General features: G+C 42.8%; 1 protein-coding gene across 5 annotated transcripts in view; it reads left to right on the forward strand.

The window, feature by feature from the left end:
• Positions 1–22,537, forward strand: part of CFDP1 (craniofacial development protein 1) — a 128,698-nt gene that overhangs the window by 25,853 nt on the left and 80,308 nt on the right. For 2 of the 5 annotated variants that reach the window (XM_021093775.2, XM_084959580.1), the window contains exon 5: positions 1,923–2,042. In XM_021093775.2, coding sequence (XP_020949434.1) covers positions 1,923–2,042 — 120 coding nt within the window. Of the gene's footprint in view, positions 1–1,922; positions 2,779–3,510; positions 3,774–7,236; positions 8,691–22,537 lie in introns of those variants that run through there. The other 3 variants (XR_014805434.1, XM_084959581.1, XR_014805435.1) reach the window with 3 other exon arrangements.

Raw genomic sequence — 22,537 nt, forward strand, 5'->3', positions numbered from 1 at the left:
ACAACGGAAACTCCTGTCCCTCTTGGTTTTTATTCTTAACTCTTACTATTCAAAGGTTTTCTTAAGAGAGTAAGTAAAAAATTTTAAGCCTGATACAGAGTAGGACCAGAGTTCCCTTGTGGCACAGCTGGTTAAGGATTCGGCATTGTCACTGCAGAGCTTTGGCCACTGCTCTGGCATGGGTTTGACCCCTGACCCAGGATCTTCCACCTGCTGCAGGTGCAGCAAAAAAGCAAAAAGAGTAGGACCAGATTTTGGGGATCTGAATGTGAGGTTCATCAGTTGTGTTCGGTCCTCTGAGTAATATTGAGCCATCACAAGACCTTTAGTAGGGGAATAACAGAGTTTTTGTTTGTTTGACACCCTTCAAGATTGAGGCAGTCTTTGCCAGTGAGGATTCTTTTTTTTTTTTTGTCTTTTTTTGCTATTTCTTGGGCCGCTCTTGAGGCATATGGAGGTTCCCAGGCTAGGGGTGGAATCGGAGCTGTAGCCACAGGCCTACGCCAGAGCCACTGCAACTCGGGATCCGAGCTGCGTCTTTGACCTACACCACAGCTTACGGCAACGCCAGATCGTTAACCCACTAAGCAAGGGCAGGGACCGAACCCGCAACCTCATGGTTCCTAGTTGGATTCGTTAACCACTGCGCCACGACGGGAACTCCCCAGTGAAGATTCTTAATACAGAACTCTCAAACTCTTTATTTTGTGTCACTTGTGTGGGTGACCCAGTACTGAGTGCAGGAGTGAGATGGTTCTGAACAAGAAAATTTGATTCTAGGTCCAAGAAGCCTAAAAGGAAGGAGAGAAAAGGAGTTCCCATTGTGGCTCAGTGGTTAATGAACCCAATTAGCATCCATAAGGATGTCGCCTCACTCAGTGGGTTAAGGATCCAACGTTGCCTTGAGCTGTGGTGTAGGTTGCAGACGTGGCTCGGATCCTGCGTTGCTATGGCTGTGGTATAGGCCGGTGGCTACAGCTCTGATTGGACCCCTAGCCTGGGAACCTCCATATGCCATGGTTTTTTTTTTTGCCCTAGAAAGACCCCCCCCCCCAAAAAAAAGGAAGGAGAGAAAAGATACTTATATTCTTGCAAATCTGGAATTTATAAGGTTTGTCTCTCATTATTCTGAATGACCCAGTTGAACACATAGCAGCACAGTGACCATAATCTTAGACCCTCCTACAGAGACTGGCATTTAAACAAAATTCCTCGGATATTTTTGTTGACTTGGCAAGCTCAGGCAGGCATTAGGCATTTTCCTTCTTTATCTGAAGTTTCAGACACCGTCAGTATCCCTGTTTTATCCTTACGACTCAGTTTTACTGATGGCAGTTTTTCCAGATTAGAAATTGGGTTTCTCAACCCCGTAGCTTTCTTCCACGCCTAAATTACCGCCTGTTTAGCCAGTTTTAAGGAATTTTGTTTCATCTTTAGGTTGTTGTCGGTGTAGAACATGAGCCTTGTTCTGAGTATTTCCAGTTGTTTATAGTATTGTTTTTCTCCTTGAAATAATGCCAGTGTTTTTCTCCCACATACTCCATCTCCTTATGCCGACGTCTACCTTGGCGTGAGCGCCAAACTGCATGTGAGGTGCAGGGGGCCCCTTTCAGCCCGCACCTCAGTGACGCACATGGGCAGTGATTCAGCAGGGACTCGGAGTGTGTTTCATGCTGACACAAGTAGTGGAGGGGATTCGAGAGACCTCAGACTTTGATATGTTGTTGTTTCACTTGTTTATTAATAAGGGGAAAATGTCTTTCTTTGGAACGGTTGTAGTAAACTTTGGTCATAAAGCTGAGCAGCCAGAATTTATTGAAAGCCCAGTGGTACTTGCCTGTTGTCATTTATTTTCTTTTCTTAGATGTTGTTTCTCTCTTTTTATTCCTCTTCATAACTTGGTGTCTTCTTCCTTGACACAGGGTGACTAAGGAAGTGGATGCTACATCTAAAGAAGCCAAATCCTTCTTCAAGCAAAATGAGAAAGAAAAACCACAGGCTAATGTCCCTTCAGCTCTGCCATCACTTGCTGCCGGCTCAGGGTGAGTGTTCTAGTCTCAGGCCCAGGCGCGCCTGGCTTGTTGGAGAAGCTGTTTTTGGTTCAGGGATGCACTTTGCCTGTAGCTCTTATGAGTCCTTTCCTGAGAGAAGGAATCATACTACTGTTCTGCCTTTGCTGAAATAGTTGCCAGAATGGAAGATGCAGAAAAAACTTAGGCATCCGTTTCTTGTTTGATTCTGAAAAAGTCCTGATTTACAGTGTTGTCTAGAGCTGAACGTGTCATAAACGTTACACTTAAAAAAACAATCTTTGAATGAAAATAACAGCAGTTCATCAGACTTGTAATAAAGATTTGGATTGAGTGCTCACTTCCATTCCCAAGGACCTCATAGGAACAGAAAAAGGTCAAAGCTGATTTACAGATAATTTTATTAACACAGTGTCAAGAACTTTGTGGTTTTTTTGTCTTCACATTTTCCATTATCACTTGAGTTATTTTTAACTGAAGACTAGAGTTCCTTCTCTTTGGAGGAAATAAAAATTCCCCTCTTCTTCACCTATGCACAGAAGTGAAATGTCACAGTATGAGTTGCGGCGGCCCTGCCCTTGCCTGCCGTGGCACTAATCACCTGCTGACTCCTCTCGGGAGCTCTCTGTCCTTGAGGTGTTTGGGGCTTCACTGACCCTTCAGTCAGAGTTTGTTGCGTCTTCCTTCCCTTCAAGACAGTGGAGTTTTGTTCCGCTTGTTTGTCTTTCTAGGGCCGCACCCGCAGCATGTGGAGATTCCCAGGCTAGGGGTCGAACTGGAGCTCTAGCTGCTGGCCTGTGCCACAGCCACAGCAACCCAGGATCCAAGCTGTGTCTCCAGCCTATACCACAGCTCACAGCAACACCGGATTCTGAACCCACTGAGGGAAGCCAAATCTGTTTTTTTTTTTTCCCCCCGAACCTGAATCTTCATGGATACTAGTTGGGTTTGTTGCCGCTAAGCCGTGATGGGAACTCCTGTTTTTTTACATTAAAAAGAGAATGATTGGTTTTCCTGTCAGGTTATGAGTTTTCGAGATCAGGCCTTTCTCACCTTTGTAGCCCTTGCTCCAGACAACACTGTATCTCACCTCTGTGTCACCTAGGTTGCATTTACCCAAAACTAGACCCGGAGACAAAGTGTTGAGTGCAAGTCAGCTGTTAGTGTGGGAGGTGATTGGAGGAAGCCCCAGAGGGAAGTGAAATGGGGCAGAAGGGAGCCAGTGCAGGGCGCATTTTCCATCTGCTGCTGCTGGTGCTGGTGGGGTCTTGGCAAAGGCGAGGAGGCTGGGATATTTCTCCTCCAGCCCCCATTGTTACTGGCTCAGCTGCTTCCGTGGCCTTCGGGCGGAGAGCTGCAGGTGTGCGGTGACACTGCTCTCAGGGTGTCGTGGTGAGTGCATGGACGAGGACTGTGACCACATCTGCTCCATGCTTTGTATCTGCTTCTTACGCCAAGCCTTCCTCTCTCATTGGAGCAGCTTGGTGGCAGAAGTCATGTAGTGGTTACACAGGAACCTGAGAAGGAAAAGGGCTGGAGCGCTTGCTCCCGCCGCGGAGAGGGGTCCACACCGAGGAAGGCGGCTGTGAGAGGACAGAGTCCTGTGAACGGGGTTCTCCAGACTGACCCTGTGACTGCTCCAGGGCAGTACTTTTCAAGCTGTGGTCTGCAGCCATCATCGAAGAGAAATAGAGTGAAAAATGTAGTACATCATGTGGTCAGAATAAATACTGTTTCATAAAATTTTTTGAAATTTCAGTCATTGATGTGCTTGTGCAGGGTGACAAAGTAATAGTTTGGTGAGAGTTGAGAGAAAAAATACGCGGCTCTTTGCTGAAGCACCATGCTTTTATCCTTACAGTCGTTGTGTTGTTCGAAAGGAGTTATCTTCAGACCAGTGCCTTTCAAACTTTATTGACTGCCCTTCATAATAAGGAATAACATTTTACGTTATGCCTTAGAACATCCGTAAATACAGATATATATAAAAGGGAAATAAGAATTTGGTGAAATAGTACTTACCTTTACTATCAGTGTATGATAAACTCTGACTTTTCTATTTTATTTACATTATTATGTGTAGTGTGTGCCACTTTAAAAAAGTGAACTGATTGCACAATCTTACAACGCGAATTTGACTAATACTGCTCGAGACGATGTGTGGTTAGCCTTCTCCAGTCTGGTCCTTGGGTTACTGCACTTGTACCTAATATTATGAATCACTGTCTCTTGGAATTACTGAAGTGTTAGTGTGAAAGTTACCTCTGGATCATGTAGTAGATAGAAATAAAAGCCAAGTTTCTTCTACCGTAGGTTTCTAGCATAGTTAGTTTCAACTAGCACAATTTTTACTTCTAGCCCCCTTGGGTGTTTCTTAATATAATCCTTCTTGATGCTTAGAGATTCTGCTTGGATCAGTGTGTTTCAGAAAATGCTGTTACCATAATTATGAAGATAACCGGAGGAGGGAGAACTGGCAGCTCGTTTAAGTCACCAAGTCACTCATGGAACTCTCACTGAATTCTGTGTTTATGCCTTCCTTTGTTAGAAAGAGCTAATACCTTTTTGAGGTAAAAAAATCTGCTGGGATGACGTCTGTATTAGGGAAGCTCAGCAGGTAACAGATGGCCTTCTCAAATAAGGACGCCTCGAGGAGAGTTTAATAACTCGCAAAGTAATGAAAAACCCCAGGGATAGGAGTAGTGCCGGGTCCCTGGGGCTGGCAGTAATGAGGTTCTGTCCTCCCCCTGGCCCGGAAGGGGCAAGCCAGGGAGCGGTTTATCCAGCGAAGATGGGGAGGGCCTCCAGCCGGAGCCGAGTCCTTTACCCGAGTGATGGACCATCTCGGAGGAAGCCGGGGGGCAGGGGGGGCGGTGAACACCCGATTACCCCTTCCTCACTCCGTCCCGTCTCTTGCTACGGCACTCCACTGACCACTGAGGCTTGTAAAAGAAAAAGTTATTCTAATACTTGCTGAACTGATAAGGAAGACTTACTGAGAATTATTGCAGTGGGTGTTAATAAGACTATTGCAGTAGAAGAGATCGATGGGGCTCACCTCGGAATACAGCAGAGACAGCTGGGGATTTATAACCAGGGAACAGAACTGGGGGTGGGGGGAAGATCAGTGGATGGAACAATGCTAAGAAGAGACAGCAGAGATGAGGAGATTGCTGTCATGCTGACCTAACAGGGTTCTTGCTGAAGGCGGGCCAAAGGCTGTACATCAGAGGTGGGGGTGGGAAATGAACTTATCAGATATCAAGTGATCGGGTATTGGGGTGGGTAGTTCTGTGTAAACTGTTTTAGCAGGATTCTTGCTAACTGGACTGTGCAAACCCAGCAATGATAGAGTCCTGGTCGAGAAGAGGTCTCAAAGGAACTAAGGTTTCATCAGGAGCCGTACGAGACAGCATCTGGGGCAGAGAGCAGTGTGGAGAAGGATCTGGAGGGGTCAACCAGGGAAATACCTTTCAGTAGATTATTGAACTACTCTCCCTTAGAGGCAACATGAAATTTCACAGTCAGATTCTATGAAAGTTATAATGGAACATAACAGATTACAAGAATATGTCTGCCTGAGTAAAAAAGTCCTCAGAATTTATACATGAAAATTGTGACACATTTTATTTTTATTTATTTATTTTGTCTTTTGTCCTTCTTAGGGCCGCACCCTCGGCACATGGAGGTTCCCAGGCTACGGGTCTAATCAGAGCCGTAGCTGCCAGCCTGCGCCAGAACCACAGCAACACGGGATCCAAGCCGCATCTGCGACCTACACCACAGCTCATGGCAATGCCGGATCCTTAACCCACTGAACAAGGCCAGGGATTGAACCCGAAACCTCATGGTTCCTAGTCGGATTCGTTTCCGCTGCGCCACAACAGGAACTCCGTGACACATTTTATGATACGTGTACCTTGAATTTCTGAATGAATCCAGAAGATGATCTTCAAGGTTGGGTGTGATCATTTTTTTCTGAGATTTGTCTCAAAAAGCTTCCATAGTCTTAGTTGTGCTTGGGAAAGGATGGGGTGAAGAGGAAGTCTGCTGTTCTAGGTGCACCCACTTTATCAGTATAGATATTGGTGTCCGCTGCAGAATGTACCTGCAGGTTGTGGAAAGTCTTCAGGGAAACAGTTGACAGGAATAATCCAGTTTATGAAAGATTATTTTAATACAGTAAAATGTCTTTTCCACAGACTTCTTTTTTTTTTCCAATTTTGAAGTTGCTTCAGTTCATAGAAATCATCCAGCAGAAACACTTTATTTATTTTTCTTCTCTCTAAACAGATTTAAGCAATATGGAAAAACCAGAGCAAGAGAGTAAAACATCCTGTCCCACATCCTTTGCTAGCAAATAAGAATCACAGGAGCAAATGTTTGTAACTGAAAATGCATTTCCTCCACATGTTTAAAATAGCACACTGCTTTGGCTATAAAAAGCCAAAGTTTATGCTTTGGGCTTGGAGTAAACCAAACATCTAATTTTCATTAGAGACAGGAGTCAGAGACTGCAAGAAGCACTCTGTGTAACCGGTAGGAGAAAGCACCGTGCTCAGCCTCTCAGCCTCGTGGGTCTCAATTCCCTCGACTTCTGCCATGCTAAGCTCTCCATCCACTTCTCACCCTCCCTTTTGATCCTTGCTGTCGCTACCATTGGCCTCTTGAACCCAGTTTCTACCAGTGTCTGTGGGTATCTGACTCCTCAGCTCTCAACCCTACGTTTACTGCTCTTTTGACCCAGCAACATTTATCAGTGACTTTATTCCAGCAGTGGGCTGCTCGTAGCCCTATTAAAGTTTATAATCGTAGCCACAGCCATTGATGTGATCAGTGAAGAGCTCAGTATTTAGTTGCCTCCTTATAGATTGATAATGACCTAAAGCAAAACATAGGGTGAAAAATAGCATTTGTCCTGTCTGCTTGGTCAGTTGAGCCTAAAAAAGATAGGGGACTTTATTATTGAGTCTCAAACTCCTGGGCGGTGTCCATTTAGCAGTGTTTGCCCCAAGATAGACCTCCCAGAGTTCCTGTCATGGCTCAGCGGTAACAAACCCTGCTAGTATCCGTGAAGGTGCGGGTTGGCTCTCAGGCCTCCCTCAGTGGGTTAAGGACCCGGCGTTGCCCTGAGCTGTGCTGTAGGTCATAGGCGCCATGTGGCTGTGGTGTAGACTGGTGGGTACAGCTCCAGTTCGACCCCTAGCCTGGGAACTTCCATGTGCTGGGGGTACAGCCCTAAAAAGACCAAAAGAAAAAAGGAAAAAAAAAGAACTCCTTTCGGCGTCACACTGAAGACAGAATTGGACTAAAGACCGGAGGAGACAGTGATTCCTGATCATTTTGTTCAAGCAGTCATTCACCAGAATCTTTAATTTGTGCAGCAGGATCTTACTGTCTGAGCAGTTGATCTGATCTCTCTCAAGGTCCTTGGGCATGAGTTAATGTGACTTTGGCTTTTAAGTTTCAATAGATAGCCTTTTTGGGGGGTGTGCCACACTCACAGTATATAGAAGTTCCCAGGCCAGGGATCAAATTCGAGCCACAGCTGCGACTACACCACAGCTGCAGCAACACTGGATCCTTAACCCACTGCACTGGGTGGGGTCAAACCTGTACCTCAGCAGTAGCCCAAGCTGCTGCAGAGACAATGCTGGGTCCTTAACCCATTGCATCACAGCAAGAGTCTTTCGATAGAGAACATTGAGCATTTCACTTAGAGTAACAAAAATCAGACATAGCCACACTATTAAGTGGAAATATTCCTATCATGATCATTCAGACCTTTGAACTATGTTGATTTATTTTTTAGGCCTTTTTACTTTTTACTCTTTTTTTTTTAGGGCTGCTCCCGCAGCATATGAAGATTCCCAGGCTAGGGGTCTAATCAGAGCTACAGCTGCCAGCCACAACCAAATGAGATCTGAGCCATGTGTGCAATCTACACCACAGCTCACAGCAACACCGGATCGTTAACCCGCTGAGTAAGGCCAGGGATCGAACCTACAACCTTATGGTTCCTAGTCAGATTCTTTTCTGCTGCGCCACGATGGGAACTACAGCCTCTTTACTTTTAAAGGAGTTGCTTTACCCTTGAGAGGAGCATTTCAGAGCCAGATCTAATTATATTTCAAGTGTTAATGGCTGACAGAAGAAAGGAACCTGGCTGGAATTATTCACAAACAATGTATTTACATCAACAACAACAAAAAATAAGCTACTTTAGAAATCTGTCTTCATTACCTGGTTTGATGTTCTCAAGAAATGCTTGGTCAGGTGTCATGTGCCTGTGTCTGTGTACCTGTGAATAGATATACCTGGTGAGGTTACTGAATGCCTAAGAATGGCCACTCCAGGAAGAGGAGAATCAGCTTGTTTCAAAAGAAGTATCATGGGAGTTCCCGTCATGGCTCAGTGGTTAATGAATCCAACTAGGAGCCATGAGGATGCAGGTTCGATCCCTGGTCTTGCTCAGTGGGTTAAGGATCTGGTGTTGCTGTGAGCTGTGGTGTAGGTTGCAGACGCTGCTTGGATCTTGAGTTGCTGTGGCTCTGGTGTAGGCTGGCGGCTGCAGCTCCGATTCGACCCCTAGCCTGGGATCCTCCATATGCCGTGGAAGCGGCCCAAGAAATGGAAAAAAGACCAAAAAAAAAAAAAAAAGTATCATGAGTAAGGGCTTATTGGTAATTATATTATTATGGTAATTTGAAGAAGATGGGTATTCCAGAGACATGACCTGTGCTGTCATTTGAAATCTTGTCTTTAAAAGAACAAATGGTAATAGTCAATTTAATAATTTAAAATTTGGAGTTCCTCTTGTGGCTCAGTGGTTAATGAACCCGACTAATATCCATGAGGTTGCAGGCTCGATCCCTGGCCTTGCTCAGTGGGTGAAGGATCTGGTGTTGCCGTGAGCTGTGGTGTAGCTCGCACACATGACTCGGATCCCATGTGACTGTGGTGTAGGCCGGCAGCTGTAGCTCTGATTCAACCCCTAGCCTGGGAACCTCCATATGCCTCGGGTGTGGCCCTAAAATGGCAAACGACAAAAAAGTAAAATAAAGAGCTTTTGTTATTTTAAAATAAAATTAGATGTGCTTTTTTTCTCTTTTTAAAAATAGCTTTATTGAGCGCTTTGTATTTTTTCACCAGTTACATTATATAGTTCCTTGGTTTTTAGCATACCACAGTGGTGCATTGCTCCCCAGAAATGCAGTTATATTCTCCACCTTTATCCCCAGCTCTCTGTCCCACCTCCAGAAAACCGCTCATCGATCATCTGTGTCTAGATTTGCCTGTTTGAACTTTTCATATAAATGGAATCATACAATATTTTTCCATTTGTGTCTGGTTCTTTTGACTAGCATAATGTTTTCAAGCTTCATTCATATGTCTGTATTTCTTTCCCTTTAATGGCCAGATAATATTCTGTCTTGTGAATGTAGCACATTTGGTTTTTCTACTCATTGGTTGATGGACATAGGACTTCCACTTTTTGGCTGTTACAGATAGTCCTTCTATAAACCTTCATGTACAAGTTCTTGTGGGATGTAGGTGTTCATTTCATTTGGATGTGTTCCTGGGTATGTAATTGCTGGGTCATATGGTGACTTGGACATGCTCTTGAATAGGGCAGTGAGCCGTAAGAGAAAAATCCAGGAGTGTTATCAAGGGGTTCCTTCCACCGTGATTTCTTTTAAAGAGTGTATAGTTCCACATATAAGCCCCTGCTGTCGGAAGAAGAGATTGGTGGAAAACTGTAATGTGCAGTAGCACTATAGAAGAAATGGGTAGGAAAAACATGTGATCCTTCTCTCCTAATTAGTATTAGAAGTAAGGAAAGGGAGTTAAGACTTTTGATCTCTTCCTACAACCAGCTCTCAGCTTCTACTTAGTGAGATTTCCTGTTTGATGATAATTTGGGGTTTTAGTTTGGTTGACTCAGGGCCAGCCCTATCCTTATTTTATTAGTTTGTAAATAGATGTTCATGACCTTCTCACTAACTTTTGGATTTAACTTTTTTTTTTTTGTCTTTTCCTAGGGCCCCAACTCGAGGCACATGGAGGTTCCCAGGCTAGGGGTTTGATCGGAGCTGTAACCGCTGAGCTTATGCCAGAGCCACAGCAACGGGGAATCCAAGCCGCATCTTTGACCTACACGACAGCTCACAGCAACGCCGGATCCTTAACCCACTGAGCGAGGCCAGGGATCAAACCCGCAACCTCATGGTTCCTAGTCAGATTTGTTAACCACTGAGCCACAATGGGAACTCCTGGATTTAACTTTTTTATTCTTAGCAGATGTGTCGCCATTAATTAGGAAATGTCTAGAAATGTGTAGTGAGCTATTTTGGTGTCACATGGCTTCAAGAGACCACTGGTACTTGGTGGGTAGGGTTCAGGAATGCTGAATGTGCTGCAGTCCTTAGGACATTTTGTACAGAGAAGAATTTTCTTTTCCAAAATGCTGGCAGTGTCCCCTTGGAGACATGCTGTTTTAGGGAGCTGGAGTCCTTCACTTTCTTTTCCTTTAGTTTCTGGCTTGAGAATCCACTCCAGTGTAGGCATTCACAAACTGGAAGTTCATGGATCACATCTGTCCCTGGATGTTTTTATTTGGCCAGTATTTAAAAACCAAGAGAGTTGACGTAAAAATCTGGATTATTGGCTTCTCTTCAGAAATGAGAAATTGTGCCGCTGCCCTCGCTCTTTCCTTACAGCAGCAGGGAGCTGGGGCAGAGTAGATGAGTGTGCCCCTTGCTGTCCCTGCTCAGCTGCTCTTCATTTATGCTACCTGCTTGGTTCCTTAGTCAGGCGTTTGTCACATGCTCGAATGACATGTTTCCTTTTAATGACCAGGTCAGTTTCCTTTTGGAACCAGTTTGTTCCATAGATTAAATATTAGACATACTGTCTTCTCAGACTGCAGGTTAAATGTTTCTTTATCCCTTTTAAAAGAATACTTGCTGTCTTTTGACAATTTACTAAATTTAGAGGCACAGTGTTTTACATGTATTATTTCATTTACTACAAATAAACACTTCAAGAGATAGGGCTCACGTTGTGCCCATTTCACAGCTCAGGAAACTGAGGCTCGGGGAGGTACCCTTAACTTGTTGAGATTGCATAGCTGATATATGATGGAGCCAGGATTCCATCTTAGTACTATTTGAGACCAAAGCCTGGGCTCTCAGCCACTGTGCCTTACAACCACTCTTTATTACCCTCCTAATTGGTCTTTTTTTGTTAAAAGTATCTCTCTTCAGCTTTATAACTGATGAAGGACTCCTTGAAAGCTCTTTTGTGTTTGTTAATTTTGAAGGAAGTGAGATAACTATTTCCCTCCCATTTCCTTTGTGAGCCTTTTTCCCCATTAGCCATGGCCAATCTTGGTTTCCTCTGCTATATTTCAGTCTCATCCTTATCTCATGAAATTGAAGGAGCTAGCACGCTTAAAAAATTAGTTCAGGCGTGTTTGTGCATTGATAATCTGCCGACTAATTGATAATCAGTCAACAGTGAACCTGTGGACAAGATGTGATCAACTGGGGAGTAAAGGCTACTGTGCTTTCTGTCTGGTAAAGGACTCCTGCTGAGGTCTGAATTCTGCATTGTTTTTGTTTTGTTTTTGGCCGCACCTGTGGCATGTCGAAGTTCTAGGGATCCAACCCGTGCCACAGCAGTGACAACGCCGGATCCTTAACCCCCTGAGCCACCAGGGAATTCCTCAGTTCTGCACTGCAGGCAAAAAGATTTTTTGGTATCTTTTTATACTTGTCTGTACTTGTAATTTTTTTATTAAAGTGCTTTACAATGTTCCTTCAATTTCTGTTTTACAGCAAAGTGATCCAGTCATACATATATGTACTGATTTTTTGGTACTGTCTTCCATTGTGTTCTAACTCAAGATATAGGACATAGGTCCTTGTGCTGTACAATAGGACCCCATTGCTTATCCATTCTAAATGTAACAGTTTGCATCTACTAACCCCAAACTCCTCAACCATCCCACTCCTTCCCCCTTAACTTGTTTTTTATTTTTATTTATTTTTTTCGTAAGTTTTTTTATTGCTATTTCCCCAATACAGTTTTTTTCCTACTCTAGAGCAAAGTGACCCAGTTATACATACATGTATACATTCTTTTTCTCCCATTATCAGGCTCCATCATAAGTGACTAGACATGTTCTCAGTGCTCTACAGCAGGATCTCATTGCTAATTCATTCCAAAAGCAATAGTTTGCATCGATTAACCCCAAGCTCCCAATCCATTCCATTAACTTGTTTTTTAAATATATCTCTACAGGTGTTGTAGGTACAGAATAAGTGTATTTGAAATTGAAATTGATTCTTTAAAAATTTTACCATGAATAGTAGGAATATTTTGAATTTGTTAAAATTGATCTCATTCTCATTCACATTATTGATTTGAGTAGACTGTTCCAGGCCAAGTTAGTAATTCAAAGAATTATGAATGAAGAGACTAGTGATTTTTTTTTCCCTTTTCTTTTCTTTTTGAGAATATTTGACATTTGAATTAAGCAATGTGAGCATCTAAATGAGATCCCAAACACAGAAAAGCTTTCAAAGCAAGAATATCTTTCTTCATTTGTGGTCACCATAATGGGATTGAATACCCATGGCAAATAATATGAATCTAGAAAATGTCCCTTTTGGTTTTCAGAGCTGCCCAGAGTTGAACAAATTCTAGGGTTCTTCCAACATCCTCTGGGGACTTGAACTTTGTTACTTACGCCAAGCAGTCTCTTTCTTCCTTCGCCCTCACCCTTGAGTTGAAGCGCCGTCAAATTTCAGGGAGAAATGAGTTTAAAGACCCAGGTGTGCCTGTGCGTGTTTCAGAATAAAAACTTTTATTTGGTGTATTCCTGTACCCTCGGTTGTGCCAAATTTCCCTTGATGTGAAATGAGCTAGGAAGGTGCTTTGGGTGCTTCTTGGGAGTGTTAGGAAAGAATAGAGTAAGTAGCTAAAGTTATGATTTTCATAAAACTTACTCAGTGTGATAATAGGAGATTGGTTGGAAAGCAAGGATATGGGGGCTTTCATGTAAAGAGAAAATTGCGATGTTCTGGGAATGATGTGCGAGTATTTTGGTTATAGCGCTATAACACCAGTGAGTTAATTGCTTCGTGTGCTGTAGCTTCTCTTAGTGTACACTAGAGGGCAGAATCCCCCTGAAAAGGTAACTTGTCTTTGGCAAGATCCCAGTAACATGAAGCATTCCTAAGACTTGGTAAATGAGTGCTATATGTTTTTCTCTATTCTCTTGGTATGAGGTATCTTTGTGTTATACAATCTCTGCATTTTTCTTTTATTAGGATTTGTTCTGTTTTCAACTTTACTATTGTTCTTACAAAGTGAAAGATGATTTTTCTTCTCTTATTGTTTTCTTTGAGATGCAAAAGTCTTATTGTTGTTTTTTAAATTATAAATAACAAAATAAAAATGACCCGTAGTCCTACCACTTAGATTTTTTCAGAAAGAAGGAAGTGAAATTTCCTTGCTACCTTCCTGTTCCTTCATTCCCAGCTCCAGAGGCTGATAGCTTTAGACGTTTATCAATTTGGTGCTAATCCTTCCGTAGGCTGTGCTAATATATTGCATTCATATTTCCGTTAAAACAAAAACAGACCCACTCTTTCTCTGTTAGTCTGCAATTTAATATTTTTACTTGAATAGTCTATCTTGGGCATCTTTCCAGGTCCAGTTTTTTTTGGTTTTTTTTTTTTTTTTCCTTCTTTTGAGGGCCACACCCGAGGCTTATGAAAGTTCCCAGGCCGCCAGCCTTCACCACAGCAACACCAGATCCAAGCCACATCTGTGACCTACGCTGCAGCTCACGGCAACGCCCAATCCTTAACCCACTGAATGGGGCCAAGGATTAAACCCACATCCTCATGGATACTAGTTGGGTTCATTACTGCTGAGCCACAAAGAGAACTCGAAAACATCTATTCTTTTTTTAATGCCTGCATGATATTCTGTTGTGTAAATATTCTATAATTTGAGTAACCATTCCCTTATTGGTGAATATTTAGTTTTCCAGATTTTCACAGTTATGAAAATTCTGTAATAATCCTTGCACATATATATGTATTTTTTTTTCATGTTCTTATGCTGTCATTTCTGGAGGTCAGATTCTTAGAAGTGGGATTTCTGAGTCATCAAGTGTGTGCACCTTAAATCCTAATACTGCCAGATAGGCAATACCAATTTGAAAACTCTCCCATATTACACCGGGGGGCCCATTTCTGCACACCATCACTGTAGTATTCAGGAGTTTTCTCCACAGTCATTATCTTAACCAAATCCTCATAACCTGCTGGTTTGCATTGTGGCTTAAATTTTCCCCTCCTTTGGGAGTTCCTGTTGTGGCTCAGTGGAAATGAATCTGACTAGCCTCCGTGAGGACGCAGGTTCGATCCCTGGCCTTGCTCAGTGGGTTAAGGATCCAGTGTTGCCATGAACTGTGGTGTAGGTCCAAGACGCAGCTTGGTCTGTGCTCTGGCTGTGGCGTAGGCCAATGGCTACAGCTCCGGATGGACCCCTAGACTGGGAACCCTCCATATGCTGTGGGTGCGGCCCTCAAAAGACAAAAGAAATTTTAAAAAATTTTCTGTCCTTTGAAAACCTTTACCTAAAACAAACTTTTTTTTTTCAAGAATTAAACTCATTACATTTTTGTGCATTTGTCAAATATATGAGAAAGAATAAGGTTTGAATATCACCTATAGGTATTGTCCGTATAGTGTCAAATCATCAAAGTTAATTAATTTTCAGTCATTTCAGAGTTTAGGTAAAAAATAGGAGTTTTATAAACACTGAGAACAATCATGAGCCAATTTAGGGACTGTATATTATAGAGTTAAAATGCTGTGTGTTACTTGTGTCCTTGGTGTTGGAAGTTAAAATTCCCAAATATTTTCATGTCAGTGAAGAATATCACATCCTAAGCACAGCAGTCAGTGATTTTTATGTTCTGATTATAGGCATATTGCTGCTATTGGTGGATGCTTATGATTGTATAGAAAGATGCTTGTTTGATAAATATTCATTTGGATTGAGGAATTTTTCTTACGGGAGAGGCTGAGCAGCTCTCTATTTTGGTTAAGGATTGAAAATGAGGCTGATGTGAGATCCACCACTTCCTATATTCAGTTACTAGCTCTGGCTTCTTACCAGTACCCTGTAATCCAAGGGAACATATGATAGATTTAAGGTGAACTAATTTAAAGTTTCTAACCTAGGCTAATATTTCTATATCATTAAGAAAATGGGAGATTCTAAACAAGTGTTAATCTTTAAATACGTTAATTCTGGATGCTTGTGAGCATGAAAGAGGTCACAGCCCATTGATTGTTAGCCTTTCCTTATATTTCAAATGTTTACAATTTCAGGAGCTTCTTATTTGAGAATGTACAGGAACAGTCCACACTTCGCAGTGGCCTCTGCTCTAAACTGGGATCGGTTGGCCCCAGCTGCATGTGGGTTGGTGAGCCGCAGGAGGTAGGAACCAAAAGAGAAGCGTTTTCTCTGCAGTCCGAGCCTGACATAACTTACTTGGACCAGAAGTGAGAATTAGAAAGATCCAAGGGATCCTATGTACAAAACACTCTTGATCTTGGGCTCTTGTCTAGTGTAACTAGCTTCAAAGAAAAGATTTGAGGAAGTTTCCTTTAGAGCAGTAACCACAAGCATCATGTCTGCTCCCCAGCCACGTTTCCGTATGTGCTGTGGGTTAACTAAGTCCAAGTGTTTGATACCGTTTTAGAAAGTCATTCCGATTCAGCTTACATTGGACCTCAATTTCTCGGTCTTGATGTGGTGAAGCCAGCTTTCCTCTTGGGCTAACTTGGTTCAGCCCAAGAATGAACCAGGCAGAGTTTGAGTGTGAAGGCTTAGATTATAAGGTATCTGTCTTTATGAAATTGGAGTTATATATTTTTAAAACTCCTTTGAAATAGGACTTTGATTAGCACCACAGTGAAAGCAAAGGATCCGTGCTTCCCAGGTATCGCAGAGAAGGTTCATGATAAAGGCTTTTATTTAACTTACATTTTATCAACCCCTGAGGAAATTGTTGGCAACGGGAAACTCCTTTCTCCCAACATGGCATGTCATCTACTTATGATACACTTTCTCAGCACACCCCTTCCTGATAACTCTGCCTCTGATCTTTTTCCTGCCACCTTTTCTGTTTTCATTTAGGGTTTCCTCAAGCTTCACAGGCCAGTACTTTTCATGCATTTAATAATATCATTTATCTGCTCCAATAGCTTCAACCTTCTCTTCTGTGTAGGAGGTTCTCTGTCCTTCCAGGACTGCCTTTCTCCTGAGCTCTCAACCCATATTTCTCACCGCTTGCTGGAAGTTTATTCTGAATCCACTTGATACCATACTGGTCCAGCATTTAATTCATTTTCTCTAAATTGTTCCATTTGGAGTTCCAGTTGTGGCTCAGTGAGTTAAGAATCCAGCTAGTATCCATGAGGATGAGAGTTTGATCCCTGGCCTCGATTAATGATCCCTGACCTGTTAATGATCTAGTGTCGCCTCAAGGTGTGGTATAGCTCTCGGATGTGGCTTGGATCTGGCGTTGCTGTGGCTCTGATGTAGGCTGGCAGCTGCAGCTCCGATTAGACCCCTAGCCCAAGAACTTCATATGCCACAGGTGTGGCCCTAAAAAGAAAAAGGAAAAAAAAAAATTGTTCCATTTTACAATGGTAAAGAAACGGAGCCTGTGAACGTAAGTAGCTTGTCAGAGAGAGAGCCTGGATGAAGGCTTCTTTCTAATCCACTGTTACCTTCTGGGTCAAACTGCCTGTCTGTCTCTGGAGAAAAAAATATACTGTCACTGCTTCTTCAGTCATTCATTCCAACCTCAGTGCTGTCTTCACATCTTCCCTTTCGTTTTCCTGCCTCCCCCTCCCAACTGCCCAATCCACAAAATCCTTTGAAATCCACCCGCAGCATGTCTGTAACTGTTCATTAATATTTCCCTCCCTCCTTCCCCCTTTTCTCTTTATGTTCCATCTTCATTTCTTTTTTATGTTCCATTTCATTTCCCTATCCCACGGCATAGGGAAGTTTCCAGGCTAGGGGTCAAATCAGAGCTGTAGCCACCAGCCTACGCCAGAGCCACAGCAACTCAGGATCTGAGCCGCATCTGCAACCTACACCACAGCTCACGGCAACGCCGGATCGTTAACCCACTGAGCAAGGGCAGGGACCGAACCCGCAACCTCATGGTTCCTGGTTGGATTTGTTAACCACTGCGCCACGACGGGAACTCCTGTTCCATCTTCATTTCAATTGCATTTTTTCTGAGTCTGTCTTTCGGAAACATCTCTTTATGTAATTGGAATATATCCTAAAGTCTTTTGAAAAGCTTGGACTGTTTTTTCCCCTAAATTTACTTAAAGGCTAATACCCTTTTTCCTATATCCACCCTGCATGCCATTGCTGGGATTACAGATTTTTGGCAGACACTCAGCTTCCATCCTGTCATTTGCTCAAAAATTTGATCCTTGTTGCCTACTATTAAGTTCAGATTCTTTAGCCTAATATTAAGAACATCATTCTTTTTTTTTTTTTTTTTTTGTCTTTTTGCTATTTCTTGAGCCGCTCCTGTGGCATATGGAGGTTCCCAGGCCAGGGGTCTCATCGGAGCTGTAGCCACCGGCCAGAGCCACAGCAACGTGGAATCCGAGCCGCGGCTGTGACCTACACCACAGCTCACGGCACTCCTGAGCTGGTAGGGAACTAACCCGCAACCTCAACCCACTGAGCAAGGTAGGGAACTAACCCGCAACCTCATGGTTCCTAGTCGAACTCGTTAACCACTGAGCCACGACGGGAACTCCTGAACACCATTCTTTAGTTCCAGCTGACCACACTCTTTTCTTTTACTGCTTAACAGCCAGAAGGGGGTCTCCCTTTGCCCCATATTTCCTTCCTTCAACTTATTCCAGTTGTCTCCAAGCACCGTTGTCCTCATCTCTCCCCATCTGTGGGAATCCTGCCCGTTTTTCTTGCCCGGCCCTTCCCCCCACACTGTTCCCTGATAGATGCCCTCCCTCTTTGTACTCCAGTTCCACTTGTGACCCTTTAAATATTTGACCGTGAAGTATCATTATTTTATTCTTTCTTATTCATGATGTATGAAGAATAAAGGCTCATTTAAGATCTTTTCTTTGAGGAGCTCCCCGTTGTGGCTCAGCAGAAAACGCACCTCACTGGCATCCATGAGGACACAGGTTTGATCCCTGGCCTTACTCAGTGGGTTAAGGATCCAGCGTTGCCGTGAGCTGTGGTGTAGTTTGCAGATGTGGCTTGGATCTGGCGTTGCCATGAGCTGTGGTGTAAGTCGCAGACTCGGCTCGGATCCTGCATTGCTGTGGCTGTGGCATTGGCCATGAGCTACAGCTCCAATTGATGCCTCGCCTGGGAACCTCCATATGCTGTGGGTATGGCCCTTAAAAAAAAAAATCTTTTCTTTGACTTTGAATTTCTACAGTTTCAGTACGATATGGATGGTATGGATTTAGGTTTGTTTCTTAGATCTGAGGATTCATAGCTTTTGAAAGTTCTGAAACTTCTCGGGCATTGCCTTTTTACATTCTGTTACCTCCCTTTAGTGCTTCTGTATGTCACGCCTTCTCATTCTCTCCTCCATGCCACTTCCCTTCCCTTTGGTATTTTCCATCTCTTTCTCTCTTGTGCTCTGGCTGTTACCTGTGTTCCAGTTCTTGACTTTTTCTTCAGCTGGGTCTCATCTATTCTAACTTGTCCATTGAGTTTGATTTCCATGACTACTATGTTTTTTATTTTTAGAATTTTTATTGTATTTTCAAATCTGCCTGTTCTTTTTATAGGCATTTTTTTCATTCATATGGTTTTGGGGTTTTCTTTTGTATTCATAATCATTTTAGGCATACTTCCTTTATGGTTTCTGTCTGATAGTTCATTTATGAGAAGTTCTTGGAGTTCTAAAACTGTCTTTAATTCATTTGTTGTTTCTTATAGCGGATTATTTCCTCTTTCGTTTAGTATTTTTCACTCATCTCTAGTAAGGTTTTATCTGTGGGGTGATCTTATATGGCCTGGTGAAGTTGTATGTCTCAGAAGGAGATGAATTTGCTTCTTCTAGAAGCCCTGGCTTGGGCTAGTTTTTATGTTAAATTTTTGCCTTAAAGTTTCTAGAACATTCAGCTTTATAATTGAAATAATTATGAACCCCTAATCCATGTGATTACAGGCCCAGGATTCCAGTTCTCAGGAGATATTTTTCCCCCTTTCCCTTACTGGGCAGTCTGAGAGAAACTTTCTTGTCTGCTCCATGGGCTGTTAGGTGACTTCTTCCTAGTCCTTTCCCTGAGGATGCATAGTTTTTACTTTATTTGAGGTTTTAGCTCTAGTTTTTCACCTTTTATAAGGCTACAGCCAGTCCTCTTATCGTGTAGATAAGAGAACCCAGGCCGGAAGTTGTTGAAACTTCTTCCCACCACACTCACCCCCGTAGCCGCTGTGTCAGCTCATGTGCTACCACTGTGGTTTTCAGTTCCTTCTTTGATCCTGGCACGCTGGGGGTTTCCCTTTCTTGTGGGTTTAGCTATACACTTAAAAAATTTTTTGGTATGTTTTAATCTAGCATTTCTGGGTCTTCATCTGGAGAATTTTTAGATTATATTGAACATTCATCTTGCCTGAGCTGGAAGTTCTTTGTGAGCTTTTTAAAGGACGATACCCTATATTGCCTTTTAAAAACGTTTGCCTCGGAGTTCCCCGGTGGACTATCAGTTAAAGGATCCAGTGTCATCCCTGCTGTAGGCAGATTTGATCCCTGGCCTGGGAATCTCCACCTGCTGCAGGCATGGCCAAAAATAGATAAATTTTTTAAAAATTTAACTAGTGCTCCTTTCCAGCTGTATTTGTTAACAGCCTTTGTTATAGCACCTGCTGTACTGTACCCTGCCCGTTTATGTAATGGTCCCTCTCACTACACTGTGGCTTGAGGGCACAAACCTTATATCTTTTTTTTTTTTTTAATGTCTACTCCGGTACATGGAAAACAATTTATAGGCATTTTTTGGATGACCGAATAAATAGCTTTTATTAATGAGCCTTTTTTTTTTTTTTTTTTTTTTGTCTTTTTAGGGCTGCACCACTGGCATATGGAAGTTCCCAGGCTAGGGGTTGAATTGGAGCTGTAGCTGCTGACCTACACCACAGCTCACAGCATCGTGGGATCCTTAACCCACTGAGTGAGGACAGGGATCGAACTTGCGTCCTCATGGATACTACTTGGATTTGTTACCACTGAGCCAGGATGGGAACTCCAATCCTCATTTTTTTTTTAAGGCTTAGGTAAGCGTAGACCTAAGGAGATGTTGGAGTTCCTGCTCTGGCACAGTGGGTTAAGAGTCAGAGTGTAACCTCCAGGCAGGCACAGTGTGTTAAAGGATTGGGTGTTGCTGCAGCTGCGCTGTAGGTCACAGCGGTGGCTCAAGTTTATCCCCAGTCTAGGAATGTCCATGTGCTGTGGGTGCGGCCATTAAAAAAAAAGATTTCATTCGTACTCTTTTGCTCTTTTGTTTTTTGCTCTTTTGGTTCAGCTATGGGTCTTAAACAGAGGGTTTTTCTTTTTTTTTTTTTTTTCCAGTTCCACAGCCTGTGTTCAGCAAGTAACTGACCCCGGAAACAGACTGTAATATTTATTGTGTGATTAGAATGACATTTCATTTCGGCTTAATCATGCCCTACTTCAAGCATAGACATGTGGGAAGATCCTTACTCATTCCACAGGACTTATTTCGCAATTCCTGTTATTTCCTTTATTTCAGGTTGACTTGTCCTCCTGCAGAACTGTTGTTTCCACAGCAATACATTTCACAACGCACATCCTTGTCAGAGGGAGCACACGCTCTGATATGTGCAGGAAGCCTCGTTTTCTAATCAGGAGGCACATGGTGTTCCCTCAGTCTTTCCTGCACTTACCTTTGGGTTTCCTCATGGGTAACTCTTTGCTGGTTTTCTCCGTGTGGTATAGGTGCTGGGTTAAACTGTACCCAAAGGGTTTTCGTGTATAATGTGCGGCATTATTAAAGCGTTCAGGCTGTGGCTGGTGGCCGCTAGCAGCGTAGATGGAATAGATGTAGGAGACATGTCAAGGGCATGAGCTAAACGTTCTGCCCCTGGGCACGATAATTCTGTTTATTGCTAAGGTTGTTTGGAGTGGCTGCCTCTTTGTTGCTTTCAGGGATTTTCTTACAGCTTTTACTGCAAGGGAAAAAATATAACTGGAGTTCGCATCGTGGCTGAGTGGTTGATGAATCTGACTCGCGTCCATAAGCACACAGGTTCGATCCCTGGCCTTGCTCAATGGGTTAAGGATCTGGCGTTGCTGTGTCTCTGGTGTAGGCCAGCAGCTACAGCTCCAATTTGACCCCTAGCCTGGGAACCTCCATATGCTGCAGGTGAGGCCCTAAAAAGCATGTGTGTGTGTGTGTAACTGAATGGATATATATAACTGAATGATCTTTGGGGGATGGCCAGCGGGGAAAAAGACTGAATGACTTCCCTTACTTGCAGTTGTGAGTATATTTAATGGCTTCATATTTTTCATCCTTTGGTTTTCCTCCTTTTGAGCTAAATTGACTTGATTGTGCTTGAATATAGGAAGTTCTTTCTGTATCTTCTCTCATACTTAGTTTCTCTCTTTGCCATCTTTTTTCTTTTTTTTTCCTTTTCTTTCCTTTTTTTTTTTTTTTTTTTTTTTTTTTTTATTTCATCTAGGTACCTTGTCATGTGGATATACATTGAAAATACTCAAGAAAGGGGTGAGATATAAATAAAGTAAGACTGCAGAGAGATAAAGATGTCATTTTAGTTGCGGTTAGTATCCCGTCATCTCATTTATAAATAACAAAACTAGAAGAAAATACATTGAAGAGATTTGTGTGGACTCGCATCAAGAATGATGGAGAACATTTTAGTGGCAGTTCTCCATATTCCAAGCTTCATTATTTCCTCAATCTTCATCTATTTGGAAGATGTATTAAACAGCATCCATTAAGTGCTGTTTGGTTCCCCGTAGCATTTGACCTTCTTGACAGAGAGTAGGTTAGTTGTCACGGGAGCCTTAGTGTTCAGTTCATTGCGTTTTAACAATTGTATACATCAGTGTAGCCACTGTCCAAATGAGGTGTGGTGTGATTGCATTGCCCCAGACTGTTTGTTTCTTCATGCCTTTTTCCAGTTGTTTTTCTTCACCTACCCCCTTACACCCTCTGCCCCAGGCCACCATTCATTTTTATTATGCTAAATTAGTTTTCTTATTCCAGAACTTCATGTAAATCAAAGCATATGTTGTGAAACTCTTTTGTGCTTGGTTGCTTTCACTCACTGTAATAGTCTTTATTTATTTTTCTTTTTAGGGCTGAAGCCGAGGCATATGGAGATTCCCAGGCTAGGGGTTGAATTGGAGCTAC

Source organism: Sus scrofa, chromosome 6 (assembly GCF_054392235.1).
Source record: "Sus scrofa isolate SSC_HxYL_T2T_F1_AM1 chromosome 6, Sscrofa_HxYL_maternal_Yorkshire_Landrace_v2.0, whole genome shotgun sequence".
NCBI lineage: Eukaryota > Metazoa > Chordata > Mammalia > Artiodactyla > Suidae > Sus > Sus scrofa.